This window comes from Ursus americanus, chromosome X, assembly GCF_024610735.1.
Source record: "Ursus americanus isolate L20-20 chromosome X, mUrsAme1.1.p, whole genome shotgun sequence".
Classification (NCBI taxonomy): domain Eukaryota; kingdom Metazoa; phylum Chordata; class Mammalia; order Carnivora; family Ursidae; genus Ursus; species Ursus americanus.
Window position 1 is genome coordinate 76328255 of NC_142164.1, and position 16322 is coordinate 76344576.

The 16322-nt window shown below is 41.9% G+C and overlaps 1 protein-coding gene across 2 annotated transcripts; it reads right to left on the minus strand.

Moving 5' to 3' along the window:
* Positions 1–2590: 2590 nt before the first annotated feature.
* Positions 2591–7993, minus strand: USP51 (ubiquitin specific peptidase 51). 2 transcript variants are annotated; one of them, XM_045788451.2, is made up of 3 exons: positions 7798–7993; positions 7122–7342; positions 2591–6941 (listed from the first exon to the last, which is right to left on the minus strand). In XM_045788451.2, the coding sequence occupies exon 3, from the start codon at positions 6890–6892 to the stop codon at positions 4778–4780; it is 2115 nt and encodes a 704-aa protein (XP_045644407.2). In that variant the 5' UTR covers positions 6893–6941; positions 7122–7342; positions 7798–7993; the 3' UTR covers positions 2591–4777. The 2 variants fall into 2 exon arrangements, with proteins under 2 accessions (XP_045644407.2, XP_045644406.2); XM_045788450.2 differs by lacking the exon at positions 7798–7993 and adding an exon at positions 7545–7756.
* Positions 7994–16322: the final 8329 nt, after the last annotated feature.

The following is a 16322-nucleotide window of genomic DNA, read 5'->3' on the forward strand; positions in this document are numbered from 1 at the left end:
TTTGAAGAACCATTGTAGAAAATCTAGGATGTCTAGATGGTGAATATTATGTCTAGAGAAAACATGACAGTTGCTGGAATACAGGGGAAAGTGTGGGAGTAACGCCTCTTGGCTGTCAGGAATGGGTCAGAGAAGGCTAGTGGTATAGCATCCAAAAGAAAGCAGGATTCCTTCTCTAAAACTAGAATGAAGGTATGGAGGGTAGGTGAAGATAGAAGTGTGTTGATGTGGATGGTGTAGGTAAATCAGACACTCTTATGAGTATTTTGACCTCAGAAAAAATAAGATATAAAATCAACTACTAAGGCTGAGTGTAGGATGGAATTCATTTTGTTTATTAATTCATGCATTCATTCAGCCAGCATATTAAGAACCTACCAGATAGTGTGATTAGCCTGAGGGATTACAGACACATAGTTCCAGCCCTGGCCCAGAGTAAATACAACTGTATGTTTGGAAGGAATCAAGATAAGGAACTGAAAATAGTGTAAAAAAAACAGAATTGGACATTGCAGATCAGTATTGGACCACCTAGGAACCAGATCCTAATAGGCAAGCCCCTCTGCAATAGGCAGGCAGGAGGGATCTATGGTTGAGGAGCTGGCACATTGTGGGCACTCTGGAAAGACCAGGGGGAAGGAAGGTCAGTGGTGAAGGTGATTCACAAAGTATTGGTCAGAATATTGAAGCTAGAAAGGAAACCTGGTGTAACTAGGGAGAGCTGATGATTTCACAGACAGTAAAAAGGCAAGCATATGGCATTGAGTGAAGCTATATGTCTAGTAATGGAGTAGGATTTTGCCTCATCCATTCCGGGTATCCTTAGGAAAATCATTTAGCCTGATGTGACTATCCTAATCAGCTATTGCCATAGAAACATATTCACCTGTAGTATGGGCAATTTTGTGTTATTAGTTGATAGATTACGCTTCAGGTTCCAGGTTATCTGCATCCAGGTTTGTCAAAGGCTGTCTGCCTTCTGCATCATTTTGGTCTGTTGTGTCTTCCATAGCAACATCAGGAAAAGCAAAACAAAACAAAACAAAAATCTCTGAATTACCTGTACTGAATTATAATGGAATATGTACAAGCTTTGGGGATCTGGGTTTGAACACTGGGCCCACTACTTGAAACAGTGAAATGAACTTAAGCAAACCACTTTTCCATTCTGAGTCTCACTTTCCCAATCTGTAAAATATGTTCAGTAATGATTGTCTTCCAGGATTGCTGTGCCAATTCAGTGAGATAATAGAGGTAAAGCAGTCACCATAGTGCCTGGCCTATCTATTCATGGTACTCATGAAACATGATTGCCTTATTCTCTCTTTAATTGGGAATAGCCACATCATTGATGTGAGTAAGGTGTGCAGCCTAGCACAGGTCAGTAGATGAGCTAAAGACATGCAGGGACCCACTCTGGTTTCTCAATCTTCTATGACAGAGTTCATTTAAGGTCACCATTCTCTTCCTTCTCTCTGTTTGTGGCCCTAGGAACAAGATACCTCCAACTAACCATATAGCATATCTAATGTGTTCAAAACACTTGGCTACGAGTGACAGGATCCCAACTCAAACTAGCTTAAGCAAAACAAAGGACTTTATTGGCTCAGACAGCTAGGAACTTTGGGACTTCAGGCACAGCTGGATCCAAAAGTTTCAAAAGATGCTCTCCAGGCTCTTTCTCCCTATCTCTAATTCTATTTTTCTCCTCACTGTATGAATATAAACCCCTAAGAGTTTTAGATTAACATCATCTTAGTCTACAGACTTCACCATGGAGGAGGAGCAGGACACTTCTTTCTCCCAGTGTCTACATATATTCAATTTAGCAATGGACTCTAATTGGACCTGCCTGGGTCCTACAGCCATCTTCAGAATTGCTCTTGTGGTATGGGTGTAGGTGGAGTGGAGAAATTGAAAACTCTAATCTGGCCTAGCCTGTGGGACATGCTCACTCTGGAGAGGGTTGAGAGGAACACTGCAAGGTGGTCAATAGCCCCAGCAGAACCACAAGGAATGGGGGAAGGCCTAGAGTGCTAAGCAGGCAACTACAGCTCCCCCACTAAATACAGCCACCAGACATCACTCCCCTGTCACAGTCATGGTGTGCCATATGATATAAAACAGTGTGGAATGGTGAGGTACAGTCTCCTGGGAAGGTAAACTAGTACAATATACCATGGAGAGAAGTGGTACACAATCATAAGGTAAGAGACACTGTGGGGAGCTCAGGGACACTGGTGAGGAACAGTGTTGCCACATGCATGCCAGAAAGCCCAACCTCATCTTCAGCTTCTGCTCCCCCTCACCACCCAGTTTTTCATGACTACCAACTCTCACACTTTGCTCTTTTCCTTGCATTGTACTTTGTAGTCTCTCCACACAACCTGGCTATTTCCTCACTGAGCACCTCCTTTCTTAAGGCATCCCCTGCAGCTGAGTAGCATTTCATACACTGTCTTTGGGGAAGATAAAACCCTGATCACACTGTTATAGCACAGGGCATTTAATGTGGGCTTGATGGATAAAATAGGTGAGATCATATTAGTGAGAGGGTGAATAGAGCAAATAACTGAACTCATCCTCACATTCAACAAACATTTATTAACACAGAAATGAATAAGTCTTGGCCCCCTGTTCTCAGAATGCTTGGTGCAGAGGGGCAGACAATCACAGAGCTCCAGTAGAATCACAGAATATTACCAAGGTACAGACAAGTACTTTGAGGCACAGTGACAGGGATATAAGCATGAGGAAGGAACAATTTTCCAATTCATACTTGCCTAGAGCATTCAGAAAAGGCTCCAGAGAAATCATCTGTGAGTTGGGTCTTGAAGGAGGAATAGAAGCCACCAGGTAAATAGTCAAAGAAGGAGCTGTACAGGCTGGGACTCAGAGATGGAGGTAAGTAAGCAGTTCAGGGAACCAGGCATGAATGATGGAACAAGGAAAAAAGAGAGGGAGTAAGGGATAAGTAGGACTGTCAAGCACAAACCCAAAGCTTTACTATAGAAATTTAAAGGTCTTGTTTCTTCATGGAGAGGGAAGTGGGAGAGAGGGTGGGATGTCCTCAAATATGGGTCCCTGCCACTTCCTCAATCAGGCCATGGGGCTTGAACATCAAAGCCAGAACTTAAGCTGTGATCTAATATCCCTAAGCCACTAAATCATCAAGAACCACTTTTCATTAGCAAAGAATTTATATGAATAATGCAGTTCTAAATGGGAGAGAGCCCCTTCTATTTTCAGCTTTCTCAGATGCAGTTGATTCTTCCTAAGAAACCGCTCTATTTCCTTTAGGAAATCAGATGGGGTGTGGAACCTGAAAAGGGAAGGTAGGCTAGAGTTCAGGCCTTGCAGTGATCTCACAACTGAGTAGTAAAATGATGGTTAAGACTCTATTTTTTTTCAAATTCTATTTATTATCAACATAAAACTCAAACAAAAATATTAACAAGCCTTTTTGTTGTTATTCCGATCTCTTTTTAGTTTTCATACCTGTATGCATTTTAATATGCTTAATATAAAAATAAACCATTTTTAAAATTTAGTATTTTTCTATGAAATGTTTTTAATTTAATTTTTATTTAAATGTTTTCTTTTAAAGTTTTTAATTTTCTTTTTATTCTTTTTAAGTATTTAGTTTTTATTTAAATCTCTCAAATTGGACTTCCTTAATTATTTATGTATCTTAAAATTCTCTATTTTTGTCTTAACTTCTTTTTAAATTTTTTAAATTAAATTAAAAAAATTAAACAAATTTTGTCTTGAATCGTTCTAAATTTTTTTCTTTAAAACTTTTCCGTAAACTTAATTTGAATTTTCATTCCATTCTGTATTTTTGGAAATTTTATTTCTTAAACTATTCATGAATTTTGCTAACCTCTCATTTTTCAATACACGTACTTTATGGTCTAATTTTAAAAGTTATTTATATTAACATTTTATTTAAACTTTTAAGAGCTCCCTTCCCCTTTAACTTTTTACTTTTAAAACTTTCTTTCACTTTAACTTTTTTGTAACCTTTCATTTTTAGCTTTGTCCTTCTTTTGTTCTTTTCACCTTTTGTAAACTAAGAATTTCTAAAATTTTTAAGTTTTATTTTATTAATCATTTTGGAATTTTAAATTTATAAAACTTTTACATTTTAAAACATTTCTTTCAAAATATTTAACTTAAAATTTTTCAACATTTAAAAACATTTTCTTTTAAAATTAAAAAAAGGGTTTTTTTTCTTTTTTAAATGTTTTCTTTCAAGGCTTTTTAAAATCTCTTTTACAATATTCTTTTTTCAAGCTATTTGACTAACCAACCACAGCTAGAACACCAATTGTGAAGCTTTTTGTTAATGTAGGAATATTCCCTGATTTCCCATGGTATTTTTGTAGAAACAAATGACATATAGCACTGGCAGAACAGCTCCATTCCCACTCTTCCTACCTAAAGGATTCTGTTCATTTAATTATGCTTTATGTGACCGTTTTCAACCTCTTCTCCTTCCTCCCATTTCTTAAGGCTGAATGGTTACTAATTAGTATTTTTTTCCCCTCTTACAGATCCATAAGCCATGGTAAAATAGGTTCTTCATATCAAGGTGCTACTTGTCATACAGGTGCTGTTGTCATTGTCCATGCCAGGTAGGTTTTTGTGAAATTTCAAGAGGTGCTTGTTGTTTAATGGGCATTACCATTGTCTATTCCAGGTAGGTTTGTGTGTCACTTCAGGATCCTTGCACACTCCTTTCTTTCACTTTTTTCTGATAAGTGGTCTTGCAAGACTAATCTTTCTCTGGACCCTGTTTGTGATAAAACAGTAAATACCCTTCGCTGTAGAGTAAGTCCTCAATGGTAGCCTTGGTGATGATGGCATCATCACAGCTAAACCATTGGTCCTTTTGTTGCCGGATAAAGCTGGTGTAGTGTCCACTTTCCAAAGTTCCATGGTGATTAATCACTGCAAACAAGGAATACTTATTCTCGTTGGATGTACAATCTGTTTGTGGCTGGCCTTCTTTCATTCTGCTCTCCTTAGTGGAGGCCAAAAATGGCGTCATGTCCAGCTCCAAGGGAAAGGAGATAAAAGTATTAATCTTCCGCCTCTGTTTACCTACATGCTCAAATCGCTTGAGATGAAAACAGGCCACAATAGGTAATTTCTTCATTGTGAGTTGTTTGGTAGATTCCTGATAGCTTTGGCAACTACTGCATTTGATTTTGGAATTGCTTCCTAGGTACTCTGGCCTTGTAAACCACTGTAGGCAGTCTGTGAGTGAGGGGATTCCTGGTATGTGGTCATCCCTACTCACTGTGCTGTCAGCTCTCTCTGGACTCTGGGAACTGAATGTGGCACAAGAGCCAGGCAAGTCCAAACTGATGTCCCAGCATGGGTCTATTGTGGTAGAGACACTATGACAAGCTTGACATGTGACATCTGATTGCAAGCCACCTGTAAAGATTTGGTCTATGATGCAGTTACAGCAGTTGGGGTTATTGGCCTCCTGCCCAACGCTATCGTCTTTGCTGTGTCTATGCAGCACATCTAATATTGCAATGAGGAACTCATGGGCATCCTGCTGCCTGTACCCTGCTAAGTGTTCTGCATGAATCCATATTAGATGCAATAACTTATAGGGAATGTGAGGAGTTCGGCTCCCAGAGTACATAGCATGAAAAAGAGAAGACATTTCACAGACAAGACACAAGCTGGGGCTTGTCATTATACATTTATGCTTGTCAGAGAGAAAGAAATCTTTCAGTAGAGGAATATGGGTAAGTGCCTGGATAATACAATTCATAAAGCATGTGTTCCCAAGATTGATTAGCCCTCTCAGGCCTATGGTATAGACTGACTTTTTTCTCCTCTTTTTCTTGGGTTTCACCAATTTTGGCTCCTGTTCCTTTGACTCACAGGTTGAATGCCCCTCTTCAACACCTGATGTCATGCACTGTTGTTGAGAAACATCTGTTGAGGTGGAAGTTAATAATTTCAAATTTTTCTCTTTTGTTTCTTTGGCAATTCGTTCCATGTCTTTGTCATATACATAATCCTTACACATAAAGCAATATATAACCCCATGGTAGAGGTCTACAGCTAAATTGTGCTGTTTTGTTTCTGCATGTTTATGAATATGTTTCTCAGTAAAGCAGCCAAAAAAGACACAGGCGAGACAAGAGTGGAGTCTGTTCATATGGGTGCTACATACATGACAGATGCACGACTTTGCTTTACGTTTCCTAGTTTCTGGGGTCCCACTCCATACGAAACGCTGGTAAATCAACCTCAGGTTCTTCCGCCAGTTCTTAGCCACTTTAAAGCTCTCCACGTGAGTGCAGCCTGTAGGACCCTGATCAAACTCCACCTCCGGCAACCAGTCCCCTAAACCACCTCGATCCCCAGAGCCACCTAGGTCACTAGAACAGCTGTGCAGCATCTGGGGCCTAGACGTCGGCCTGGATCTACGCCGCTGTCTGCGCCAGGGCTGGGGTCGGGTCAGAGGCGGAGGGGAAGGATGGGATGGAGGCAGGGGTGGGGCGGAGAGACCAGGCGGCCCTCGCAAGCGGGCCCGGGGCTGAGGCCGAGGGCGGGGCTTGCGGCGCGGGCAAAGGGGCGAGGAGCTGCTGTAACAGCGAGGAGGGGTTGAAGGGAGCACCTTCTTATCGCCGCCGCTGTCACTCCACGTCAAGTTCTCAGGAGCAGGCTTACGCTCTTGTAACGGCTCCAGCTTCATCTCCTCAGCTCCCAGGCCTGAACACGCCTTTGCCGCCCCCACCGCCTCCTTCTCCATTTCCCCCGCCTTTTTAGCCGCGTCCTCGGGAGAGGCTCCTCCCCCACTTCCCGAGCTCCTGCGGACCAAAGAGCTGGAGGGCAAGGAAGTTTCCCGAACTTGGGCCATCAGCTCACCGCCCCGCCTGAGGAGAAGGGCGTCAGGAATGGAGCTGCGACTGTAGATGGAATGAGACAGGGATTTCTGTGAATGATCTGGCCAGCGTCATGGCCGCTGTGCGCCATTAGCGCCCCCGGGACCCCTCCCACCATGAGCTCAGCCAGCGGCCCTGCGGGCTCCACCCCCCCCCCCCCTATTCTGGAGCTGCCGGAGCTGCTGTGGAGACCAAGGCTGTTACCTGGTTTAAAGGCGATCCGATCTGCCAGGAGTGGGGGGCTGGGGAGGGGGAATGGGAGGCGGACAGGGGGAGGAAAACGTGGGGGTGGGGTGTGGTATGGCCTGAGCTTTAGGGTGGAGAGGGAATCTTCTTTAAAAAAGGCGCCACCCTCTGACTGCTTTTCCTGCGCCCTGCGCAGCCTCGCTTTGGTACAGCTTCCTCTGACGTTCTTTCCTTATATTCTAAAACAAAACAGAACAACAACAACAACAAAAACATAAAAAAAAAACAAAACAAGCAAACAAAAACTGGGGCCAACATTTTACCTTAAAAATGGCTCAAAGGGCACCACCTATGGAAAATGGGCTCAGGGAAAGAAAGTGTCCTCCTACTTCCACCTTACCCATGCTGCTGGGACTGGGTGTGTTCCACCCTTTTCCCTACCTCCAAGCGCACTTTTGGTCAGCCAAGCTCTTGCGCCCTCTCACGCTCTTTTCGCGCGCTTGTGTTCCTTCTCACACTTCGTTTCTTGCTTCAATACCTTCATTCCCTAGTCCTCCGAGAATTCGGACTCCTCACGCGCTCCACGCGTTCATCGCGCCTGTCTTCAGTGTGCGACCCCCAAAGTCCCCGCCCTTTCCCGCCTCCGTCCCACAAAAGCCCCCGTCCCCGCTGTTCGTTTAAAGGTCTGGGTTACCTTGGGCCACAGGCGCGTGATACAGAACGTCAGCAGCTGCCGCTGTACAGACGCTCCTCAGCCAACGTTCTCTCCTGACCTCTCCTCAGGGCTGGTCACAAGGGGGCCGCCCCCTGGCCCCTCCCCTCTCGACGTGTGGCCCCCAGCCCCGGATTCTGCTCTCCTGCAGTGATGAATGTCACCGCTGACCTGCTTGGTCAGACCTCTTCCTGAAACAGATTCTACTGGAGGTAACCACAGCGACCGATTCTAGAGAAAGCCCCTGAAATGGAGGTTCTGGTCTCACCTGGCTCCAGGCCAGCACTCCGCAGAAAAGATTCATTGGCGTGGGGGTTGGGTGGTTGCAAGGATGGCAACTCTCTGGCACAAATCCCTCAGGGACCCATCAAAATCTGATCTCTGGGAGTTAGGTGGAAGGAGGAATATTATTCTGGAGTGTGGTGAGAGGAAGCATTAGTAAGGGCTTTAGACTCGGATAGGAGAGCCCAGGCACTCACTAGCTGTGTGAGCTCAGATAAAACACCTAACCTCCCTGAGCCTTAGTTGTGCTGTTAAACAAAAGTAGGAATAATAATCCTAACCTGTTATGAACACTAAATCATAGTATATGTAAAGGATCTTTGTGGCACCTGTTTCTTTCACATCTGTTTCTCAGTCCCCATTTTAAAATCTGCCTATAGCACAATGCCTGGTACTTAGAGTAGAGAAAAAGAGAACACTTCTGTCTTTCCAAATTTTCTCAAAGTTACTGCTCAGTTCACCAGATTCTCTCTCCTAAGCAGGTCATGTATGGGAACACCCACTCAACAAGTGTACATGGATCCTATAAGTGTCTTACTGTGGTAGGTTGTGCTGTGAGAAATACAGAATAAAATGATTTGTGTCCTCCAGGAGTTCATAGCCCAGGAGATTTTTCCTTCCATTTAACAGACACAGCATTCAAGGCCACAACCCCCATTAAAGCTGCTATCTCTAGGGCTTCTTGCCCTTCCTGTCCAACCCCAAGGATATTCCTGCTCATCATTGAAGGTGTTTAATGCTACATTTAATCTCTCTGAAACAGTCAGGCACCTCCTTTCTAAACCTCAGGATTAGGATTCAGTTCTCTCAGGCTCAGGGGTGGTATTGCAGGTGTCTTTCTAAAATAAATATCAGCGATTTTAGAACATCAAAGAGATTCAGTAATCTATATGAATTGTCAGAGTGAGCACAGACCATCATGATCTTGGAGGGAAAAACCACCATAACTGTCCTGTAGCCCAGAGTGACTATAGGTTGAGAGGTTCAAATATTCAGATGTTTGCAGGAACATTTGCCTGGGAGACAAGAGAGCAATGCTCTTAAATACTTTCCCACCATTATTAGTTGTGTTTGTAAATTTAAGCAAGCTACATATCATTTTTACAATTCCGTTTCCCCAAGTAAGAAAAGGGTTGGTTTGACCTGTTAGCAGTTCTTACCATAAACTTAGCAGAAATCCTAATGCGGTTTCCAATTCACAGATACTTGGCCCCCAAGTCAGTTAATGACCATGTGGCTGACTGGAAAGGCCACTGCCACTCTCATGGCTTTAACTGCCATAACTTCACACCAGAGAGGGAAGGCTTACTGTTTTCAGGGTAGAATTTTCAGTTTCGCTGGATGCGACTGAGCTTTCATTAGAGGAGCCTCAGGAGTTGGGGTGACCTATTTAAACCAATGTGCCTTTTGGCATATTGGTTTGTCTTCTTCTGGAATTTACCAAGGACTTTAGTAAGTAATAATAATAGCAAGGATAGCAGGGTTTTCCAATACCATGGAACTTGGCTTTGTGTAATATTGGAGATTTTTGACTTGGGATTTAGACAGATTGCACCAGAGTATGGAAGAGCACACATACAAGGAGGCAGTAGGTGAAAGAAGCAGAAACAGAGTCACCACTGAAAACCCAGGAGGACTTTGGGGGAAGGCAGGGTCAGAGAGGGGAAATGGCATGCCCTATTGCTGGTAAGTGGTTGAATGACACAGGAGAAGGTGAAGGCCTCTGGTGGCTTGAGGGGAAGTCCCTCCTATCTCCCTTACTTCCCTCCATCTGAATTACCTTTTGTCTTGTGTGTCCTCCTTTGGCAGAAATCTGGAGTGGGGTAAGGAGAGAGCTTAGTGGCCCTGTAAGTCCCAGAAGTGCCACCCTTACCTGGAAAACAGCCAGTTATCACTCCTACAAACTAGCCTATTCTACCTAGACCAAACCTTGTGATTCTAATCCACTTCTTGAAAATAGAGGCCTGAGGGTTACAACAGGGAGAGGGGACAGGTCATCAGGATTCCATGAAGTAACCCCAGAGGTTCTGCCCCAGTTCCATCCCCAGAGTTGACTTTGGTCTGGGCCCATCTTCAAGGATCTGGTCTCCCTTCTGATTTCCCCGTTTTATACCTAGCTCAAGTGTTCCCTCCTCAAGGAGGCCTTCTCTGATCCCCCAGATCAGGAGGGTGTCCCTCAGAATACAGCAGCACTATACAGACAGGGTGCTGTTGGACCCAGCCTCTTATTTATTTATTTATTTATTTATTTATTTATTTATTTATTTATTTATTTATAGCATGAGAGAGCATGGAGAGGAGGAGGGGTGGAAGGGGAGGGGCAGAGGGAGAGGGAGAGAGATTCTTAAGTGGGCTCCACACACTGGGCTTAGAGACCAATGTGGGGCAATGCTGGGCTGGATCTCACGACCGTGGGATCATGACCTGAGCTGAAATTAAGAGTTGGATGCTTGGGGCGCCTAGGTGGCACAGCGGCTAAGCATCTGCCTTCGGCTCAGGGTGTGATCCTGGCGTTGTGGGATCGAGCCCCACATCAGGCTCCTCTGCTATGAGCCTGCTTCTTCCTCTCCCACTCCCCCTGCTTGTGTTCCCTCTCTCGCTGGCTGTCTCTATCTCTGTCAAATAAATAAATAAAATCTTTAAAAAAAAAAAAAAGAGTTGGATGCTTAACCAACTGAGCCACCCAGGCGCCCCTGGACCCAGTCTCTCTCTCTCTCTCTGTTTTAAAGATTTTATTTATTTATTAGAGAAAGTGATCATGAGATGGGGGAGGGTCAGAGGGAGAAGCAGAGGGAGAAGCCCAATGTGGGCTTGATCCTGGGACTCCGGGATCATGACCTGAGCTGAAGGCAGATGCTTAACTGACTGAGCCACTCAGGTGCCTGGACCCAGCCTCTCTTAAGGAGGGTCCTTTTGGGTCCCTCAGTTTGGACACTGCCCCAGCCCCTCACCCTCTCCTAAACCTGCCCCTTTTTTATGAAGAGACCACCTAAAAAGAAAGAAAGTGTCCTGTGGAAGTGTAGCTGGAAAGCATGTTCAAATCTCAGTCATGTAGGAGTACCTGAGGGAAACCTCTTTGGAACTATTGACTAATTTATGAAGAAAAATTTTTCCCCTAGATTATTTCTGGGTTAGCAGACATAGATGGAAATGCTGACTGCTAGCTTTGTAACTACATTAAGGCCCAATAGTTTGTTTTCTAACAATTAACTAGCTAATGCTGGTGCTGAATGTTGATGTTGCTGGTACAGGGACCAGACTTTGAGAACCACTGTTGTGGGTTAATGTATAAAGAACCACAGGTCAAGGCCATCTGGCCTTAGTAGAAGGAACATAACTATCATAATTTCAAAATAGTGATGAGCATAAAGGATATTTTGAGAAATGTGAAACAAATGTAATGTGATATGAAAATCTTTATTGGTGACATTGTCACATGTACTAATCATATTATTGTGATTTCTTGCCTAGGGTAATAATTGAAGGACATGTTCAAATTAAGTTAAAGGTAAGTGAAAATAAAGGCATAGGTCTTTTCCATGTTCATATGCACAGACCTCTCTGAATTCCATATCCTGACTGCTCTTGCTTCATAATGCCCTGAGTACTTTGTTTGCTTAGTGGGCAAATTTGTTACAAACTAGTTATTAAGTGCATATTATGTGCTCTTCTCTCTATACCCATTAGAATGTATCCTATCACTTGTGGTACAAAATAGATATTGTTATCCACACCTTACAGATAGGAAAATGGAGGGATCATTTCACATTGACCCAAGATCACACAGATGAGAATGGGGTCAGCTAGCCCTGAAGCCTCCAGAAATTTTGACAGAGGGCTATATTTTCTCTCCTTATCATTTATTTGCTTCAGCTCCTTTTTTTTTTAGTTTTTATTTAAATTCCAGTTAGTTAACATACAGTGTAATATTGGGTTTAAGTGTATAATTTAGTGATTTGACACTTACATACAACTCCAGTGCTCATCACGTTAAGTGCACTCCTTAATCCCTAAGACCCATTTAACCCATCCCCCCCACACCTCCCCCTCTAATAACCATCAGTTTGTTCTTTATAATTAAGAGTCTGTTTCTTGGTTTGCCTCTCTCTTTTTTAAACCTATAATCATTCGTTTCGTTTCTTAAATTCTACATATGAGTGAAATCATATGGTATTTGCTCTTTGGATGGTAGAATATATTGGAGCATGTATCTCAGTTCACTGTCTTTGCACATAATTCTTAGTAAATTACTGAGCATCTGTGTGAGGGAGTAAGGAAACCTCATTCACTTAAGCCGCCAACAGACTATATGTTCCAGTAGGATAGTGACAAGGATGCTAGAGCTATAACTGGAGAGCCCCTCAGGTCTGATTATGGAAAGGCTCTTAAACAGAGGCTTGCCTGAGGGCTCAGCAGAAGGGCATGAATGTGGAGTTGATATTCAGACAGTACACAGATTAGATGTCATGCAAAACCCTGCTAAATGGGCATCCTATTGCAGTGATGTCTGAGAAACATTCATGGAGTTTATTGACTACAGATTTGACCTGTCTCCTGGTAGCCAGCTTAGTTGTGCTTTCCGTTTTCTATGAAGTTCTCAGTGCTTTAGAACAAGTCGTTACTTCCCCATTATCCCCAAATTACATAATTGATACTACCACTGAATACATTAGCTTTTACGTTGATTCTTCTTTCTTCTAACTTCTTAGTTATTTTCGAAGCGGTCAATGGGCACAGTGTTTTGGTATCTAAAATGCTAAGATTTTTAAATTAAAAAATCAAAAATATGCAGAATCAAGAGACCACCAATTTTGGATAAAATTCCAGCTTTGATGTTAAATAGAAGAGTCGTGAATCTTCTGAATCTCTGGGATAATAAAAGAGATATAAAAATGAACTGCTAAAAAATGAACTGCTAATGGCCCATCTCATAGCAATATAAAAAAGATAAGGTAGTCTATATCATCTTTGAACAATACAAGAATCTGTAAAACATATGACTATGTATCTGACATTAAAATCCACCAATTATATAATTTTAGGAAGGATTGATTTATTTTATGTTTTTAAATTAATATTTTGAATAGACAATACACATAAGGAAGAAAATTCAAAAAGTACAAAACCGTATATAATGAATGTTTCCCTCCTTCTCCTGACCTCAGCCTTAACCTTCATCCTGCCAGATGTTAACTACTATTCCTAGATTCATTTGTATCCTTAGAGAAATATTCTGTGGAAATACAAACCTAAATGGGTGCTGTCTAGTTCATTTTTAACACAAATGGTAGCAATAACATAAATATTGTACTTCCCAGTGTTCCTTAAGCTAACAATACATCCTAGAAAGCATATGAATCACAAACTTGCAGCTCTATAGGATGTAAAAGTCTTGAGACCAAATGTACATGAAAAATATAGTTAATATTACCATATAAAATACTAAAATATTGCTAACAGTAGATTTAAGGTATTCCCATCACACACAAAAAATGGTAGCTTTGTGAGGGAATAATGTGTTAATAAGTTTGTTTGTAATAATCATCTCAATATGTATATGTATATCAAACAGTTATGTTCTACATATTATATACAATATTTAACAATATATTTTAATAGTGCAGAACTAAAAATTAGAGATTTATTATTTAATTATTTTTATGTTTTTTGAAAGGGAGGGGTAAGGGCAGAGGGAGGGACAGTGAGAATATTAAGCAGCCTTCACAGACAGCATGGAGCCCAATGCAGGGCTCAGTCCCACCACTATGAGATCATGCCCTGAGCTGAAATCAAGAGTTGGACACCTAACCGACTGAGCCACACAGGCACCCTGAAAATTAGAGTTTTAAAAATAAGAACATCAAGAGAAGACTTATGGGGCTCCTGGGTGGATCATTCATTAAGCTTCCATTCCTGATTTTGACTCAGGTCATTCTTATGGTCATGTGATCGAAGCCTGTTGGGGGCTCTGCTTTCCTCTGGAAGTCTGCTTGAGATTCTTTCCCTCTCGCACTCTTTCTGCCCCTCTTCCCACTCACAGCTCTTGCTCTCTCAAATAAATAAATAAAATCACAAGAAACAGAGATGACTTATAGTCTCATGGCTGCATAAAATTTCTGACCTTGATCATTTTAACCAGTTACATTATGTTAGATTTGTTGGTTATTTCCTTCTTTCTGTCATTGCAATCATGCTGCAGAGAATACACGTGTACAGCATCATTTCACACATCTTTGTGTCTATCAGTGGGACAAATACCTGGAAATTTATTCAATAGCCATTCCCTATGTGTCTGCTGAGTGCCAGGCTAGGGACTCAACACTCAGGATTACAACATGCTTAAGTTGCACTCTCAAGTCACATCACAAAAGGTGATGCAAAATTCATGATCATTATTGTGAACCCCCAAATTATGGTTGTCAATATCAACAGTCAGGGGACAAGAGTCACAGCAAATAGGGAAGGCTGTAATCCATGCGGTATCCATTTGACACTAAAAGCACTATCACTTTCAGCCCCGATTGTGGGGGCCACCATAAGAGTCATATGTTCCCCCCCACACACCTTTTGCATCCATCTGTGAAAACCAGGACCTTTTATGTCCTGGAGAGAGGTTTTCAGGACACAGGGTTTTTAGTGCTAAAATTGGGATAGTCCTGAGCCAACCAACCAGTCAGTTGGTCACCCTTCCACTGTTTCTCAGCAGGCCTTTTTTCTTTCTTTCTTTCTTTCTTTCTTTCTTTCTTTCTTTCTTTCTTTCTTTCTTTCTTTCTTTTCTTTCTTTCTTTCTTTCTTTCTTTCTTTCTTTCTTTCTTTCTTTCTTTCTTTCTTTCTTTCTTTCTTTCTTTCTTTCTGTAAGCTCTACACCCAACATGGAGCTTGAACTCAGGACCCTGAGATCAAGAGTCACATGCTCTACTGATAGAGCCAACCAGGTGCCCCTACCCTTCCACTGTTTCAACCTGAGAAGCTCTGTAAAATTTTACTTAAAATATAAAATTTGGAAGGAACACCATATGAAATAATTTACCAAACTTTACTATCCATGCTTGAGAGAATGGAGTTAATGAGAAAATACTCAGGTGACAATGTATTGGAATTTGGAAAGATGTTACCAGGGTAAAGCTAGGGAGAAAGTCTGGGATTTTAGCTGACCTGTCAGATAATTTCCTAAATGTTTTACTTTGGTGATAAGTCATCATGTTCAATGATCTCTGGCTGGTCCACAAAATGATGTAAAGTCAATATGTGAAAGTCTTTTCCCAATAAACTTTATGTTTACCACCTTACTTCAAATAACCAACAGAGAGAATCAACATTCTGCAGAACTAGACATTGAAATAATGAAAATAGGAAGAATATGTGGGCCTTGGCAGGCTCCCTATAGTGACAGAGCTGAAAAAAAAAAAACACTTAGAAATCATATCAAGCAGTGTCTATGCACTTTAATAGAAGTTGGCTCTCAAGCTAAAACTTCTATCGTGTGTTAAAAAGTTTTATCATCAATAGTTTATTCAAGGGACAAAAAGGAATATATCTAAAATTTCAATTTCTATACTGATGCATGTATTGATTTAAATGACTGTACCACTTGTAGATTGTTTTCGAATATCATCTTTGCATGTATGTGGTCTCAAGCTTTCTTTCCCATGCAGGCTTTCATTTAGAGGTGAAAGGGGTTCTGGAAATCAGGATAGATTCTCTTCAGCTCTCAGTTGCTTCCCTGATTCTTCATTAGGATTTATCCTATTGCAGCTCCATTTTTTATGATCTTCGGTGCCCAGGAGCAGGGGTTGGCCCGCTCTATGAGCTGGATGGTAAAAAGGGCAAGTAACTCCAGCAGTAAGTGGTGACCCTAGAGCATCCTCTTTTCCTTTCCTCCTGCCAGCCCCCATCTCACAGTTTGCCAGTGATTGAGACTTGGGGCTCCTTCTGTCTGCCTTCAGAGAAAATCAGACCTACAGAGATCAAACGCTCTGGATTTTCAAGGACAGGTCTGATTACATCTAATTTTGTCATTTTGAAAACTGCAGTCTGATTAGTGTGTGGGCAAATGTGATTCAATTTTTATACCTTTATGAGGATTCATATGCCTATATTCACAAATCAAAGTCAAGTCAAAAAAATCAGGACATAAAATCCTATTTATGGTATGATGTTAGCCATCTAAAACATTCATATGCACAGACTACAAGAGGGGAGCAAATATATTGTGATACAAGCAG